Raw genomic sequence first — 18,488 nt, 5'->3', positions numbered from 1 at the left:
AAAGTCAGCATATTCTTATGATAAACAGTCAAGCATTGTTTTATAGCAGCTCTTCAGCATAAAAGCCCATTATCTTCCAGCCTTCTTCCCACAGTTCCAGTACTGTCAGGAAACAGAACTCTCCCTGTTGACAGGGGCACATATGTTGTCAATAGTATGTCAGTCATCTTTCTCTGTGAATGCACAGAGTCACCCACTCCCACTATTTTTGTCTGATATGTCCTGTTTCAACACAGTCTCTCCACCAGTGCCTAGCCATCCTGAACAGTACCCCCCATTTCTCACCAGCATCAGATGTGCAATAATTTCTGTCCTCAGTCAGTATGATAACATGAACTGTTATCTCTTGAGCCACTGAGCTTGCATTATAACTGACGCATTTGTGATTTAGTGCACCATTTATTTAGAGAGAGAGGGGGGGGGGAGAGGGGGGGAGAGAGGGAGAGAGAGAGGGAGTGAGTGAGTGTGTGAGTGAGTGAGTGGGTGGGTGGGTGGGTGAGTGGGTGAGTGAGTGGGTGGGTGGGTGGGTGGGTGGGTGGTTTAAGGGCACTCAACAGTGAGGCTATGAGCATCCTCATGTATATAAAAGACCATTTATGGTTAAGGGACACATATTAATAAATTTAAAACTAAAAGTTTATCAGGTACCTAATGAGAAGGGAAACAAAATTTAACAAAATACTGCACAATTACACAAGGTTAAGAGTTAAAACAAATGATGCAATCAAAATGGCACTAAATATCACTGTGATGTATGTTAATTAAATGAAAAGTTGTAAAATTAATTTTTACTTAACCAGTGTCCTGCATGTGACATTAATTATTACCTGGAAGGTGTATTAAATCTGCAATATACACTGGTAGGAAAAACTTAAGGACAAAAGTTACTTTCACATGCTTTGTCACTGCCAAGTAACATAGCCCAATGAAACTTGTATCATACATTGAAAAACTTATACAGTACAGTACACTGCAGTATAGGAGGTAATTAGAAGGAATATGCAATGAGGTGAACAGAAACGATACTTTTACTGGAAGACAATAATTGCACTGAATGGTTACCTGACAAGATCATTCAGTGCAGGAAGTGAGCTGTAATTTTGTACTGCAGTTTTCTTTTGAAAACCAGTTTATTTTCCAAGAACACTATGTTAACACAATTACTGGATTACTAGTTTCAGCTATATAAACTGTCATCATATGATCCCTGAAAACAAAATAAGTTGAGGTTACATGCCTATAGTCAAAAACTAAAAAAATGTAGTAGGGCATACAGAATGGCTCAGTGACAAATAATTTAAAACTGGGCAGTGGTAGTACATCATACAATGCTTACACCACTCTGTCACATGAGTACTATACAATATGTTGTAAAATAACAATTCTTTTAAATTCTGCTCATATGAATGGATATAATCCAAAGTCAACATATAATAATGAATGCCTCTAACAAGTAAAAATTTTAAAACAAAAACGTACCATAAAAAAGTTGAGGCATTATAGTGGCATGTCAGGTGTTCTGTCATAAAGTATGTTCAACTTTAAGTACACATGACACAAACAAGATAAAAGTATAGATCTTGCTGCTTCATGGTTTCTACATCTACATCTACATCCATACTCCGCAAGCCACCTGACGGTGTGTGGCGGAGGGTACCTTGAGTACCTCTATCGGTTCTCCCTTCTATTTCAGTCTCATATTGTTCATGGAAAGGATTTTTGGTATGCTTCTGTGTGGGCTCTAATCTCTCTGATTTTATCCTCATGGTCTCTTCGCGAGATATACGTAGGAGGGAGCAATATACTGCTTGACTCTTCGGTGAAGGTATGTTCCCGAAACTTTAACAAAAGCCCGTACTGAGCTACTGAGCATCTCTCCTGCAGAGTCTTCCACCGGAGTTTATCTATCATCTCCATAACACTTTCGCGATTACTAAATGATCCTGTAACAAAGTGCGCTGCTCTCCGCTGGATCTTCTCTATCTCTTCTATCAACACTATCTGGTACGGATCCCACACTGCTGAGCAGTATTCAAGCAGTGGGCGAACAAGCGTACTGTAACCTACTTCCTTTGTTTTCGGATTGCATTACCTTAGGATTCTTCAAATGAATCTCAGTCTGGCATCCGCTTTACCAACGATCAACTTTATATGATCATTCCATTTTAAATCACTCCTAATGCGTACTTCCAGATAATTTATGGAATTAACTGCTTCCAGTTTCTGACCTGCTATTTTGTAGCTAAATGATAAGGGATCTATCCTTCTATGTATTCGCAGCACATTACACTTGTCTACATTGAGATTCAATTGCCATTCCCTGCACCATGCGTCAATTCGCTGCAGATCCTCCTGCATTTCAGTACAATTTTCCATTGTTACAACCTCTTGATACACCAAAGCATCATCTGCAAAAAGCCTCAGTGAACTTCCGATGTCATCCACAAGGTCATTTACGTATATTGTGAATAGCAACTGTCCTATGTCACTCCCCTGCGGCACACCTGAAATCGCTCTTACTTTGGAAGACTTCTCTCCATTGAGAATGAAATGCTGCGTTCTGTTATCTAGGAACTCTTGAATCCAATCACACAATTGGTCTGATAGTTCATATGCTCTTACTTTGTTCATTAAACGACTGTGGGGAACTGTATCGAACGCCTTGCGGAAGTCACGGAACACGGCATCTACCTGTGAACCCATGTCTATGGACCTCTGAGTCTAGTGGACGAATAGTGCGAGCTGGGTTTCACACGACTGTCTTTTTCGAAACCCATGCTGATTCCTACAGAGTAGATTTCTAGTCTCCAGAAAAGTCATTATACTCAAACATAATACATGTTCCTAAATTCTACAACTGATCGACGTTAGAGATATAGGTCTATAGTTCTGCACATCTGTTCAACGTCCCTTCTTGAAAACGGAGATGACCTGTGCCCTTTTCCAATCCTTTGGAATGCTATGCTCTTCTAGAGACTTACGGTACACCGCTGCAAGAAGGGGGGGCAAGTTCCTTCACATACTCTGTGTAAAATCAAACTGGTATCCCATCAGGTCCAGTGGCCTTTCTGCTTTTGAGCGATTTCAATTGTTTCTCTATCCCTCTGTCATCTATTTCGATATCTACCATTTTGTCATCTGTGTGACAATCTAGAGAAGGAACTACAGTGCAGTCTTCCTCTGTGAAACAGCTTTGGAAAAAGACATTTAGTATTTCGGCCTTTAGTCTGTCATCCTCTGTTTCAGTACCTTTTTGGTCACAGAGTGTCTGGACATTTTGTTTTGATCCACCTACCGCTTTGACATAAGACCAAAATTTCTTAGGATTTTTCAGTATATAGAACTTTACTTTCAAATTCACTGAACGCCTCTCGCATAGCCCTCCTCACACTACATTTAGCTTCACATAATTTTTGTTTGTCTGCAAGGCTTTGGCTATGTTTATGTTTGCTGTGAAGTTCCCTTTGCTTCCGCAGCAGTTTTCTAACACAGTTGTTGTACCACAGTGGCTCTTTTCCATCTCTTGCGATCTTGCTTGGCACATACTCATCTGACGCATTTTGTACGATGGTTTTGAACTTTGTCCACTGATCCTCAACACTATCTGTACTTGAGACAAAACTTTTGTGTTGAGCTGTCAGGTACTCTGTAATCTGCTTTTTGTCACTTTTGCTAAACAGAAAAATCTTCCTACCTTTTTTAATATTTCTATTTACGGCTGAAATCATCGATGCATTAACCACTTTATGATCACTGATTCCCTGTTCTGCGTTAACTGTTTCAAATAGTTCGGGTCTGTTTGTCACCAGATGGTCTAATATGTTATTACCACGAGACATCCAATTACTATGTCTGAGCCTGCTTTAACCGTGACCTCCACCCAAATTATTTCACATTTCGGATGCTACAGTGGCAGTGGCAGTAACAGAGTGATTGACATCTGGATTTGGAGCATAACGAAACCTAGTGCTGAGAGTTGCCACCAGATCATGGTTTACACTGGCTGACGTCAGTTACAACTAATGTAGCAGGGACATACTTTCTTTAACATTGGAATGAACTGAAGAAATGTAACATCAAAGTAGTATATACTAAGTAATCATAGCTGCAAAGTTCACACAAATTGAATACAAAAGAAACAGTATGCTGTAAATTGTCATGGATGGCTGCCTGCACCAACAGATAAAAACTGGACAATTTGTGATATATGGATGACATAATACATTACATACATTAACATGTTCATGCCATACAATAAGTATAATAGAATTAGTTTTAAGGGAATGCTACTTAGTCAACATTTACAGAATTATGAAATAGGATTTGACCTTATTGGTTGGTTTTGTTGCGAGCAAAGGATGACAATTAACAATTATGTAATAGGAAATTGAAAAACAAGCCCCCATACAATGTAGTATAGTAATACAAAATACAGTTCATGTACAAAGCATTTTTTACTAAAATTATATACCAACATAAAACTAAATATAAAATACACATTTCATTTATTACTTGTTTTCCATCTTTACATCAATGTGCCATCACTGTGTGAGTAAAACTGCAGTAGGTTTACAACTATTAGACACCATTTCTGAGAATACGTAGTAAGACTATTTATGGGGGAAGTTAACATAAGTTACACCTAGGTCATACTTTAAACACAGATAGTACTAATGACAAAGCTGACTGACTATGAAAAGGAGGGTATTGGTTTCATACTTCAAGCAACTAAAAGTTGCTGCCATCCATAAAGTAATGTAGACCTTCTAAGTATCATGGAATTACTACCAAAGTGTAAAAAACTGTATCTGTAGCATATGGTTGCTTTAACTAGGCTATTATTCTTTAGGTTATTGACCATCACTCATATTTTGTTGCAGTAAGATTGGTACTGGAACTATGATTACAAGGATCCTTGTCCCAGTGCACTGTTATGTTGTAGCTCAAGGTCCAGGTCAGAGTACTCAACAGAAAAGTATCTATGCACAGAAAACGTCATCCATATATGTCTCATTTTATGTTTTGTTTCAACAGGTTTGTATTGATGGCGAAATTCTAGCTCCAGCTGTAAACGCACATCAGCTTCTACTAACTAGCCCATCAGAAAACATCACTGGTCACTTCAAAGTGATTTTTGGAACCCATGGTAGCATGGGATGTTCAGATCATGATTTAACTTTAAAATTAAATTTAAGTGGCGAGTTTCTTGTGGCAAGAAATGCTGATGCTTGGCCCCATTCACAATGTGCTATTGAGAAACAGGAGCTGAAACTGGAATGGGGAAATCAAACACCTCTCACAGAAGCCTGCTACAGATCATCAGTTTCAATGGGCATACTTCGTAGATACACAGCCTCCTTTGAACTTGAAAATGTAAGTATATGACTAACTGGCAAATACTATAACAATGGTGCAATGAAAATATTTAAATATTAGCTATTATTCTCTTTTGAAACTATACTACCAATTAATATACAATAAACAGATATTTCAGCTCATTAAAATAATAATTTGTAGCACTTAAAATTTTATTGATACAGCACCTACAAAAATATAACTATCTGAAACATGTAAAGCATAATGAAATGGTCTCTTCCAATAACCCTTATTGCATAATTTATTGATAAACCTCAACCAAAACATAAGATATTTGATTATTATTATTTCCTAAGTAATTATTCTCCTTTCTTACATAATATGGAAGGCTTACGTTGTCTAATACGTCTAAATTACAAATGTAAGTAGTGAAAAATCTTAAGTTCTTTAAATTTGCCAAGTACTAGTACCAGTAATGTATGAATATTTAATTTTTGCTGCAACCTTTATTTCAAAGCTACAACTGATAATATCATTTTGGCATACATTGAAGCCATTTTCCAAATCATACTTATACAATATTTTTCGTAAAATCTCAAATCAAAACAATACAACATCATAATATATTAATCATTAACATGCCACCTTATATCAACATTATTTGAAATTATAGATTAACTTATTACTAGCCTACAATTAAATTGAGATAAACAAGTGTAACTTCTGCCACTATAAATTATATTTTCAATAATCTGCATATGTGATGCTAATGCATCACAATCAAAAAATTGTATGAATTCTTGCACAGGCCACCACAAGCAAATTTAAGAATTACATCACAAAAACATTATGTGTTATCTTAATACCATCATAATATCTATTTGCTCCATATGTGTAAAAAAATAAAATGTAAAGTCAACCCAATTTATGCAAAAGCATTCTATATTATTTGTGAGATGTCTTGACAGCCCCAAAGGAATCACTTTTTATTATTAATAAACAAGTATTATGCTTTTTAGCTTAAATATGTCTGCTTGTTGGACTCCATTTGCAACAAAATATTATTGAATGATCTCCAATGTAAGGAAAAGATAGATTGCTACTTAACATAAAGATGACATGTAAAGTAGCTGACATGCACAAATAAAAGACATTTAGATTATAGCTTTTGGCCCCAGCCCCCATCAGGAAAAGAAAGAGAAACACCCACACATTCATTCACACAACTTTCTGTTGTCTTTGTGGCACATAGTTCTTCCTCTGTTTTGGCAGTTACATTCAACTGAATATAGTTAATTTTATTAACATTCAATGAGAGCTCACTGACACTAAACCATTTACTAAATCAATGACAATATTATTAATAGATCCTTGAAGATTTTCACATGTATAACAATCAATCATAATGTTGGTGTCATCTGAAAACATGTTAAAACTGTAGCTTTGTACATTGTGGTAAGTAACTGATAAATGTCAGGAACATTAAACAACCAAGAATGCATCCTTGTGATACTCCATACTTGATGATTCTTCATTCTGATGAAACATATCACCATGCTGTTTAATACTTCTTTCCGCTTCCTACTTTTGAGGTATGACTGTAGCCATCTATTTGATACATCACTTATTCATAAAAGGTTAGCTTTGTTAATAGTATTTGATGGTTCACAGTGTCAAAGAATTTTGATAAATCATAAAATAATCCTGCTGTCACCATTTTCTCATTTAAAGACTTCAGAACTTTTTTTATAAAACATAGATGGTTTGTTTAGTTGACATATACTTTCAGAAACCAAACTGTCTTTTGCTGAGATTTTTAAATATATCTAAATGTTGCAAAATTCTTGTGTACATGAGCTTTTCTAGTATCTTCTAAAACGCAGCCAGGAGAGAAATTTGCATGTAATTTGTAACTTCGATTTTTTACCTTTCTTGAAGAAGGGTTCCACAAGAGCATATTTGAGTCTGTCAGGCACAGTTCCTTGCTTACAGAAGCACAGCAGTGTTTCAACAAATTGCTAGAAATATCATCTACTCCAGTGGAATTTTTATTCTTCAGAGAGATGATTGTTCTTTCAATTACAGGTACTATGATAGAGCTAATATGACTTTTACTGATATTTTTGGTGATAGTATTTTGCATAAGACTCAAGATTTCATAAACAAAGCCCTTGAAGCATATTTGTTCTGATACTGACAAGTAGTGTGTGCTTAAAATATTGGCTATCATGTGAGATTCCATCAGGAAACATTGTGTTCACTGACTGTATTGAGCCATGATTATAAGTATTAGCTATGTTTCCAGGATTAGTGAATAAAATCTTCTGCACTGGAGGTTAAAAATACTTTTAGTAAATAGTCGCTATCCATTTCACAAGAGTAGAGGTGCATGATCAGGTGATAGATTTTTAAAAACATTGTCTCTACTGATGTGAAAGCAGTAGTGATTTTTAATAAAAGTATTTTAACAGCCAGTGTAAATGATTATATTCACCATGTGGAATTTGGGTTGCAGCTGCTTGATCATCAAAATGATATGTTTTTCAGGATTGCATACAAGATTTCCTTCATGTTTGATTGTGAAGTCTTCTAAAGTTCTTCTGTTCCTGTCCATCTCCCTCCTAACAATGTGTCAACTAGTCTTCCATTTATTATTAGAGTCGTCATTTTCTTGTTCGTAATATAATGCTTCTGATTTTTTTGCATCAACTTCTTTAAGTTCTTACAGCACATTTTATAGTGACCAATTTTTGTTGTGGGCTTAGATACAAAGTTTGTGTGATTGTTTAATTACTTCTGTGATCCAAGCTTTGTTCAGGGTTGTCAAAGTATTGTTTATAACAAACCGTTTCTGAAAATCTTCTTCAAAGAAGGATGAGAATTCATTTATGAATAAATAAAATTTAGTGTTAACCTCATACTGGGCTCCAATCCATCTGCAGCACTTTATGTTTACAGATTCCAGTGAGTCTCTAGTCATTAACCCTTCCAGGTGGGGACTGATTTTTTGAGAGGTTTACTTTCATGCAGAATGAGGAGCTGTCCACAATGGTCAAAGCACTCAAAGTACTAGCCTCGCACCAAAAATATGTAATAAGTCTCATCTGCGTAAATGTTATGGTCAGCATATCCTGGGCAATAAACATAATTATTCTTATTAATTATCTTGTAAAGGTTAAAGCTATAATTGGCAAATGCTAAATAAGTCTTATGGATCAACTGATTATCAAAAAGCCTGAGAAGAGGACCTTGTTGCAAAGTAAAAAAAAATCCTTTTCCTTTGAACAGTGTGTCTACTTGTGAAGGTGCTTTGGCCATGGGAAAGTTGCTGAATTTAAGTGCAAATTATTGAAATAAGCACCCAGTTCATCAGATTTGGCATCCTCTGAATTTCACCTATTCCAGTATCTAAGCATATTTGTGCCTGGAAAACATTTTGAATTTGGAGCAGTCATATATGGATATTTTGCAGATGTTATGGAATAATTTATATGGAAGGAAAATGTGGATGATAATCAGTACTGACAAGAAGGGAATGAAACCTTCTGAAATGTTGTGCTAAAGAATAATGTTGAAGATAAGATTAATCGATCAGATAAGTAATGATAAGCTACTGAATAAAATTGGAGAAAAAGGAAATAAATAAATAATAATAATAATAATAATGTTTATTTGTCCATGTTAACTTTACAGTCATGGACATTGTCATTTTTTGCACAATTGTATCAATATCATGTTATTCCAAGAATGAATATATACATCAAGTAGCACATTGTATATCATTCCATGCAATAATGTTATAAACACATTAGCACATTATATATCACTCCATACATATAATGATTATATACATCAATTAGCCAATTATAACAATACCACCACTAATATACTGCAGTATGTAAAAGAATAAACTAACAGTACTGCAGCTCAGAATTCTTTTAATGAGTATAAACATCTTTCTATTAACAAATTTTTCATCTTGCCCTTAAAAAGATTGCCTTGGAGTTGCTTTATATTTTTTTGCAACTTATTATAGAATTGTCTCCCAGTTACATATGGACTGTGGTCTGTAGCTTTCTTGTTAGTCCGTATCCTATGATAGTCACTTTTGGCTCGAGTATTGTAATTATGGGTGTCACTGATCTTTACACTATTTTCCTCATTCTCTTTTACAAACATTATGGTCTTCACTACATACAATGAGTAAACAGTCAGTAATTTATAATTTTTGAAATAGTACCTACAGGACTGGCGTTTGCTTATATTAGCAATTATCCTAACTGCTCTCTTTCGAAGCCTGAAAATGTGATCCATATAGACAGTGGGTGCCCCACCCCAGATCTCGATCCCACATTGCAGATGTGAGTGTATTAACCCATAATACACTTGTTTAAGGGCAAGGGCAAGATGTTTTAGTAAGTAAATATTACTAGAAACCTTTTTACAGGTGGAGCTGATATGCTCTTTCCAAGTGAGATGTTCATCAATCAATATGCCTAAAAACTTATGTTTGTCAGATGTTTCAACTGTAGAAAGTGATTGAGTATGAGTATTAGTAAAATGTAGTAAGAACTTTATTACTACAGTCTTGTCCTTATTCAGTGTAAGCGTGATTGAGTATGAGTATTAGTAAAATGTAGTAAGAACTTTATTACTACAGTCTTGTCCTTATTCAGTGTAAGCTTATTCACTGTTAGATACTCTGTGATCATTTCAAAGTTCTCTTTGTTGCTTTGGAATGCTGCCCGCTCTGTACAGCCCCAGCTAATAAAAGATGTATAATCAGCATAGTTCACAAGTTTGGAGTTTTGTGGCTGTGTTATATCATTAATATATACTATAAACAAGAATGGTCCAAGTATACTTCCTTGGGGAACTCCACAAATGTGTCCACCTGTCTAAAAGAAGGGTTAGTCTGATGACACTTACCATGAGGCACCACGAAATAGTTAATTTAATAATGGAAGGAAATGTGTAGGGAAAAAATTTGTGAAGGAATATCTATGCTTGACTATGGTAAACAGATTCAAGTGGAAGTAGATTCCAGTAATTTCACAGAAGAGCTACATCAAACCAGGCTTTAGGCTGAAGATCTTAACAACAATGCAGAATGACACTTGATGGATTGAATATATTCACTATAAAAACATTGGTAGATGTATATTGACTTAACTGGGCAGTAAATTGGGAAATAAGTGGATTTTTATCTGAATAACACAAACTTTCACTACCAGATTAAGAACTTTTCACTTTGCCTTCTTATGGTTCCCTTGACTCCAGGTTCTATGTGACCTTTCCATTTCTATAGTACCATTTACAGAAGTAAACTTGTTTTTCTGCCTTTTCCTCCTTAATTCTGGTACATTGAATTCTGGAATTTGCACAAATCATTTAAAACTTGAAGCCTAAAATACACTAGTCCTACTGTTTGCTTTACTTCTAAATTTTACAACAACAAATAGAGTTTAATCTTCTGCTTTATATATACACATCAAAAACAAGTTTTGCATCACCTCGGTTCTGAGAGTTCCAGAACCTGTACAGACAATTGGAATAGATATCAACACAAACATCATTTCTACCCTTTTTATTGGTCATGAAAACCACACATTGCATGTTCTACCACCATACAGTGAGACCTTCAGAGGTGGTGGTCCAGATTGCTGTACACACCGATACCTCTAATACCCAGTAGCACATCCTCTTGCATTGATGCAGGCCTGTATTCGTCATGGCATACTATCCACAAGTTCATTAAGGCACTGTTGGCCCAGATTGTCCCACTCCTGAACAGTGTTTCGGCATAGATCCCTCAGAGTGGTTGGTGGGTCATGTCATCCATAAACAGCCCTTTTCAATCTATTCCAGGCATGTTTGAAAGGTTTCATGTCTGGAGAACATGCTGGCCACTCTAGCCAAACAATGTCATTATCCTGAAGGAAGTCATTTACAAGATGTGCACAATGGGGGTATGAATTGTCATCCATGAAGACTAATGCCTTGCCACTATGCTGCCAATATGGTTGCACTATTGGTCGAAGGATGACATTTACATATCATACAGCTGTTACAGCGCCTTCCATGACCACCAGCGGCATATATCAGCCCCACAAAATACCCCCCAAAACAGCAGGGAACCTCCACCTTGCTGTTCTCACTGGACTGTGTGTCTAAGGTGTTCAGCCTGACTGAGTTACCTCCAAACACATCTCTGATGATTGTCTCGTTAAAGGCATATGTGACACTCATCGGTAAAGAGAACATGTTGCTGATCCTAAGCAGTCCATTCAGCATGTTGTTGGGTCCATCTGTACCACACTGCATGGTGTTATGGTTGCAAAGATGGACCTCACCATGGACGTTTGGAGTGAAGTTGTGCATCATGCAGCCTATTGCACACAGTTTGAGTCATAACATGATGTCCTGTGGGTGCACAAAAAGCATTATTCAAAATGGTGGTGTTGCTGTCAGGTTTCCTCCAAGCCATAATCCATAGGTAGCAATCATCCACTGCAGTAATAGCCCTCGGGCGAGGCATGTCATCGACAGTTCCTTTCTCTGTGTATCTCTGTATCTCCTCCATGTCCGAACAACATCGCTTTGGTTCACTCCGAGACACCTGGACATGTCCCTTGTTGAGAGCTCTTCCTGGCACAAAGTAACAATGCAGACATGATCAAACCACAGTATTGACTGTCTAGACATGGCTGAACTACGGACAACATGAGCTATGCACCTCCTCCCTGGTGGAATGACTGGAACTGATCGGCTGTCAGACCCCCTCCATCTAATAGGCGCCGCTCATGCATGGTTGTTTACATCTTTGGGTGGGATTAGTGACATTTGTGAACAGTCAAAGGGACTGTGTCTGTGATACGATATCCACAGTCAACATCTATCTTCATGAGTTCTGGGAACCGGGGTGGTGCAAAACATTTTTTGATGTGTGTAGTTGGGAATGAAATGGAATTTGTTTTAATTTTCAGGCAGAAAAGAAACTATCAATCTTCATTTCTCCACAGGAAGGCTGTGCCAAACCGCACATTTCACATAAATTTAGATGCTTTATTTTTTCTTACATTCTGTCATTTTTCTTGTAGGTCAGTTCACAGACAGTTGCTGCTGAACAGGATAATCATTCTTCACTTCAATGGATAAAATCATTCCTATTAAAAAAATTGGATTCCACCATAAAAACAGTAATTGAAGTACCAGAAGGTCCTGATTCAGATGTTACATTGTATATCAATGATGATGATTTTCTCATACCCCATCTGAAGCCACATATTGAGCCATGGCTTATAAATACACACTTCCCACTGCATGTGCAGCTGGGCCTGAAGTTGGGATGGATTGGTAAGTAATATCACTGGCTTCAAAACTAGCATTTAAAATTAAAACATATAAAACAGCAAAGTTTATTAGGAATAAAAATTATGAAATGATACCATTAGATATTCAAATTTGAATAATACTCTCAGATATATTACCTACAGTGGAATGAAGACATTACATATGAATATGTTGCTTGTATGGAGACATTCCTCTCACTTCACAAACATTTTAAATATAGCAAATTGATTGTATAAATTACAAGGCTTGTCGTATGGATCACAGTTGTCTTCTTTTTCTTTCAGGCTTACAATAGGGCAATTGTACACATATGTTTCATTGCTCTCTGTTAAATAACTTGTTGACTGGGAGAAAGTTCACCTACGTACAATTAAAGTTATGGCTAACTCAGATATGCCAAGGTACATGTTGTCCAAAAAAGGGAATTTGCACAGAGGGAGACCACTCAGAATGTATCACAAATTGTCAATCTCTGATTATGACAGAGAATAGGAAGAATTTATTCTCTTTTATTGACATTTTCTATCTCCAATCAACAGTATTTATTACTTTTTACCATTTTCCATTGATATGAAAGCCCAGAAGGCTTCATCTTCAGGCACATAGTGTGGTAAGCAATGTATTATGCATTTGTAAGTGTACAACTTAATCGTAAAGCAGCACCATTTGGTATGGCAATGCTGTTGTGCTGCTTTATGATGACCTGGTATATTTGCAGACATTAAATACACCAATGAAGCCTTCTTTGGTTTGAAACTGATCACAGTTACTCAAAAATAATAAATTTAACTGCTCAGAAATAAATTTAATAATTTAAGAGAACACTTTTTATTCTCCATAAGCAGATATTTATCTCTTTTAGCACTACAGAAGGAACAAGACTCACTGCTCAGTCTATGCTACATAGAAATTTGAAAGTAAAATCGTACATCTAGTTATCAGAGAATTCATTACACAACATTAAAGACCTCTTTGAGACATACAATGATAAAATTAGGTTTTCGGATGTTTTATTCTAATCTGCCATATTATTACATTCTGTACGTTTATGTAACAATAACAAAACACTGCAAAATGACCAGTGGCTAATAAATATTCTTCATTCTCAAAGATTAATAGTAAATGTTTCCACATTTGGGATAAGGAGTAAACAAAAAACTGGAAGAACTTCTACAAAATTATAGCAACAAATATTCTGGACTGATTTCAAGAGAAAACTGCTCAGTATGCTGGACAAAAGAAACTATAGAGGCACAGTTGAATGTCCAGTTCACTAGAATTTTCAGTTAATAACACAGCCTCCAGTAATGAAAGTGACAGGTCTAGATAACAAGAGTCATGGGTACAAAAACAGTGAAGAAAATGAGAGATGATGCCTCTACAGAGTACCATTTCATGAAAAAGTAATCTAAACTGATGATTCATAGTGGCTGCAGTATGTGAAGTAGAACTAGCTTCTGCAATGACACATTTCATCCAGTCAACAGGAACATGTAAAGGTTGTGAAATCTCACATTTTTGGAACAAAAAGCTATTTTCATTGATGAAGAAGAACCAAGAGAAGAAGAAATATGAGGAGGATTTCTTATCTGCAACACAACATTACAAGTGAAATACAGACAGATTTTGTACTGAGTGATCAAAAAGTTCAAGAACTAAAACTCAAAATTTATTCCCAGTTGGACATTGTGGTTTTTAGAGAAATGCGCAGAGAGAAGTGGAACATTTTTAATAATAAAAAAATATTATTTCTAAAATGTTGAACAACCAGTATCTGCTAAAATGAATCATTCTGCCAACGAACAAATAAAGTAGCTCATCACAACAGCAGCTGGTGTCACACTATCACTCAGTAAATAAGCTATGGGACAAATGTACTGAAAATATTGCTGGAGGAATAGTTCCATTTTCTTACCAGTAGATGGCATTTCAAAGTAATCCCTCCCTGTCCCCCAGCTGGACTTTTGCGTTGATGGCACAGATTTGTAGAATACATCATGATATTAACAAACTTTAAAAAATTTTGAATAGTAAAATCACTATCAATGAATTTTCAGGATAAAAATGGAAATTAGAGCTGTAACAACAACAACAACAATAATAATAATAATAATAATAATAAACATACATGATAAGAACTTAATCAATTTCAGAAACTTTAATGATAAGCAAGTTAAGGAGAAGATGTCTGCTATGGTCTATTTGTAAGAACCATTTGAAATAACATGGAAAAATCGTGGAAATCAGATAAACAAACATGTATCAACTTTATATCAATTCAGAAGTATTCATTTATGAACAATACTTCTATTACAGCATTGCATCTGTGTGGCAAAGCCAAGTGAGTGGCACTCATTCCCACCATTCGCTTTCCACATGACTTGACTCCAGGAAACTGGCAGTTCCCTCATTCACTTCCCTCACTTATCCTCATGTGAGTGAGCACTTGTTGACTGCAATCCAACAGGTGGTTTGTCCTTCCACACACATAAGGAAGCATGGTGGTGTACTACAGTAAAACACAGCTTAAGGTGTAGTAGGGTGAGAGAAAAGTGCATTGAGGCTGAACAGAGTGCAGATTCACAACCAAGGAACAGTCAAGTGAGACCCACATGGCCATATATGGCACACTAGGTTGCTTTATCATTTTGCAGTGTAGTTTAGTTTACTACAACTTCTTCTGCAAAATTATGTAACGTCTGTTTGTCCTCTCTATCACACACTACAACTGAGTGAAGACCACTGCAGTGCTCTGTTGTCTTCTGTTCCATTCATACCAATTGAGGTGGCACATTGGTTAAGACGCTAGACTTGTACTCTTGAGAGCGGTAATTCAAATCCCCATCTGGCCACCTAGATTTAGGTTTTTTTTTTTGTTTTGTTTTTTTTTTTTTTTTTTTTTGTAGTTTCCCTAAATTTTTTAAAGCAAATGTCAGGGTGGTGCATTTCTTACATTCATTTCAGTGAATTACATTTTCATACCACAATTAAGTTTACCTATACTGTTACTGCAAAAAAAGGAACATAAACTAGTCAAGGAAAATGCTTCAAATTTGGTTTCAGGTATATTTTTGAGAATTTTGGGAAGTTTTCAAGTGTCTTTCAGAATATATTTTGTAGAAAAATCAAACATTGTGAGTTAGAGTTGCACATTCTACAAATTACAGCAGCAGTATCTGGTTTGGAAAACTATTTCTCCTCATCCCAATGTAATTGATGCAATATTTTCACCTCTTCCTCTAATCACTGATCAGTTTGTTCTAAGGAAGTGTTTGAAACTACATGATTGTGACTCAGGCATTGCTCATACAAAGTCAACCAGTGTTGTGTAATACTTTGTTTTGTGCCTACTATAACTACCATATCATGTTACATTTAGTTTCCTTGTTTCAATAGCAGTGTAAATAGTCTGCCGTTGCCATAAATGGCCACTATTTTGAGTCTGTAATGTGTGTTTCTTAGTAATCATAAACACAGAAAAAAGTCTGAGGCTCAAAAGTTCCAAGTAACTTCAGATAATAAGTAATTTACTCCATAATTTAGTGCTAGGTTTTTCTCCTGTCATAAAGGAAATCACTTTGTTAAGTGTTAAGTACTTAAGTTCTTAATGGGAACCTATAGTCCTTGGAGCATAGCAGATCCAAAAATTAAAATAGAATCACCAAGCTTAATTAACAGTTACTATTTACTATTCTGTAAAACATTGCACTAACCACAACTCTGCCCCCATGTGTATTCTGTGCTCAGGAGCAGGATGAGTTACTTGCTGTACCAAAGACACCAAATGTACCTCAAGTACTATTATCCCTTGTTGATACCATTTACCACTCATTCACATGACTGTGAATAGTAATTAGTCATAGGTCTAGGAGCCCTTCAAAAATAGGTACCCCTCTTCCTAACCCCTTCACAGGGAAGGAAGGGTTGAATGTGTGGTGCCTGTTCATTCAGATATATCCAAAAGAACAGACACCATGCCTTCTTATTACTGATTTCCCTCAATGTGAAGTGAATCCACAACCTTCAGTACCTTCAACCTCCAGTGGGAATATAAAATTAGCAAGCGTGGAGGACACAGACAGGGACTATAGCAGGTGCCACTAGGTTGGAATTTGAGTCAGCCAGGGAGTGTGCCAAGATAGTCCACAAATTTCTGATAAACCCTGTGTTCAGGTGGTGCAGTAGTTAATGCAGCTGCCCAGTGAGTAGGAAAGCAGGAGATCCAGGGCTCAAGTCCCAGTCCAGCACACATTTTCACTTATCACTGCTGAGTCCCAATGCAGCTGATGTCATTAGTTCCTTTTCTTTTCTTTCTTTCCTACCCCCTCCCCCCTTCAGTTTAATACTAGACACAACCAATAGTGGGGCCCCTAAGAATAAAAGTTTATTTATCCACATTCAAGTAAATGATGAACATACAAACTGTACAGTAAGCAGTAGAAGACAATTTTAGAAAGACACCAGCTGCAGTGTCTTTATGTAGACGAGGGCTCCAGTAGGTGGCGCAGTGGATGTCATGCCATGTGCCCTAGCCTTGTGACACATCACAGGCAGCCTCTGGTAACTGGCTCACACTGTCGCTTTTGGTTCACTATTTGAATTGTAACACACCAGTGACCTGATGTCACACATGTATCCAGCTTTTGTGTACAGGGTTATAGCACTCCTCCCTTCTTGGGAAAAGTATGCTCCTCTGATGCAGGCATCAGGGCAACCGTAGACACATCCGTGGCCTCTGCAGTAGCTACCACAGGTGATGAGAGCAGCATGAGAGCAGCAGTGGCAGGAGATTCTGGGCTGGAACTGGTGAGTAGGGGCAGAAATGATGCATCTGTGGACACGTGCAGTGACTGTCACCCCACAAAGTATCACAAGGGACGACTGGCGATGAGGGCGCAGGCGACGTCTCGGTGTCTGTGTACCCGATGTGATCGAACTACACTGTTAGTGAAGGTGCCAGCCACTCGTGTGGTGGTGCTGAGGATGATGTCGGGTAAGGACCTGACGGCTCCAGCCCAAATGGTGGCAGAAGCACAGGTAGGTGTGAAGCATCACAGGAAGGGCCGGCAGCATGCTCTGGGGCCCGACCCCGGAGGAGAAGCAGGTGGTGGTGACATCCACGAGGAGGGTGGATCCACCCTTACAGCAGGGATGCTCTGACAGGCAGTTATAGGTTCAGAAGGACGAGGTGTAGGTTGTGGTGATGTAGGATCTTCAGCCCCCATCGTGGCGTGATGACACAGCTGGTTTGGTTTGTGACCACCCCATCACTGGTAGTGGCCGTAGCGACTGTGGACTTTGGATCCACTTTGTATGGTGGCCAAATCACTGATCCCAGACTGCAGAGTGAGGAGTGAACAGTAACGAGGGCTGCAAAAACAGACGCTGGTGGGGTGGTATGAACAAATCCAGAAGGGTACAGGGCTGGCAACCACAGAGCATCTCGGCTGGACTCTGATCCCCCACCCTCATTAACCTGTAGGAATTCGAGAGGTGAAGAGTCCGCAGTGTACTTCTTCAATTGAACGTAGAATGTGCAGATAAGCTATTCCACCTCACATTAGATTGAAGGAGGAAAGGAGGAGCAGTCACATGGCAAATGCCTTGGTGGGCACAGAAATCATGGAAGGTCTGAGACACAAACTGTGGTCCATTGTCCATCACAAGCTTATAAGGCAATCCTTCAACAGAAAAAAATTTTGAGTGGGCCCGTATTGTAGCCACCACTGACATGAAAGGACAGCGGAAAACATATGGAAAGTTTGAGAAAGCATCAACAACCAACAACCAGTAAGAATTTAGGAAGGGTCCGGTGAAAT

General features: G+C 37.4%; 1 protein-coding gene across 2 annotated transcripts in view; it reads left to right on the top strand.

Moving 5' to 3' along the window:
• LOC124556650 overlaps nucleotides 1–18,488 on the top strand; it is a 637,832-nt gene that overhangs the window by 544,117 nt on the left and 75,227 nt on the right. The window contains exons 19-21 of one of the 2 annotated variants that reach the window (XM_047130616.1): nucleotides 5,035–5,373; nucleotides 12,417–12,672; nucleotides 12,954–13,538. In XM_047130616.1, the coding sequence (XP_046986572.1) occupies nucleotides 5,035–5,373; nucleotides 12,417–12,672; nucleotides 12,954–12,964 (606 nt within the window). In that variant the 3' untranslated portion in view covers nucleotides 12,965–13,538. Of the gene's footprint in view, nucleotides 1–5,034; nucleotides 5,374–12,416; nucleotides 12,673–12,953; nucleotides 13,539–18,488 lie in introns of those variants that run through there. The other variant, XM_047130615.1, reaches the window with a different exon arrangement.

The sequence above is a fragment of the Schistocerca americana genome, chromosome X (genome assembly GCF_021461395.2).
Source record: "Schistocerca americana isolate TAMUIC-IGC-003095 chromosome X, iqSchAmer2.1, whole genome shotgun sequence".
NCBI classification, from domain to species: Eukaryota; Metazoa; Arthropoda; class Insecta; order Orthoptera; family Acrididae; genus Schistocerca; species Schistocerca americana.
Note: the sequence above shows the minus strand (reverse complement) of the source record. Positions and strands in the feature narration are given on the sequence as shown.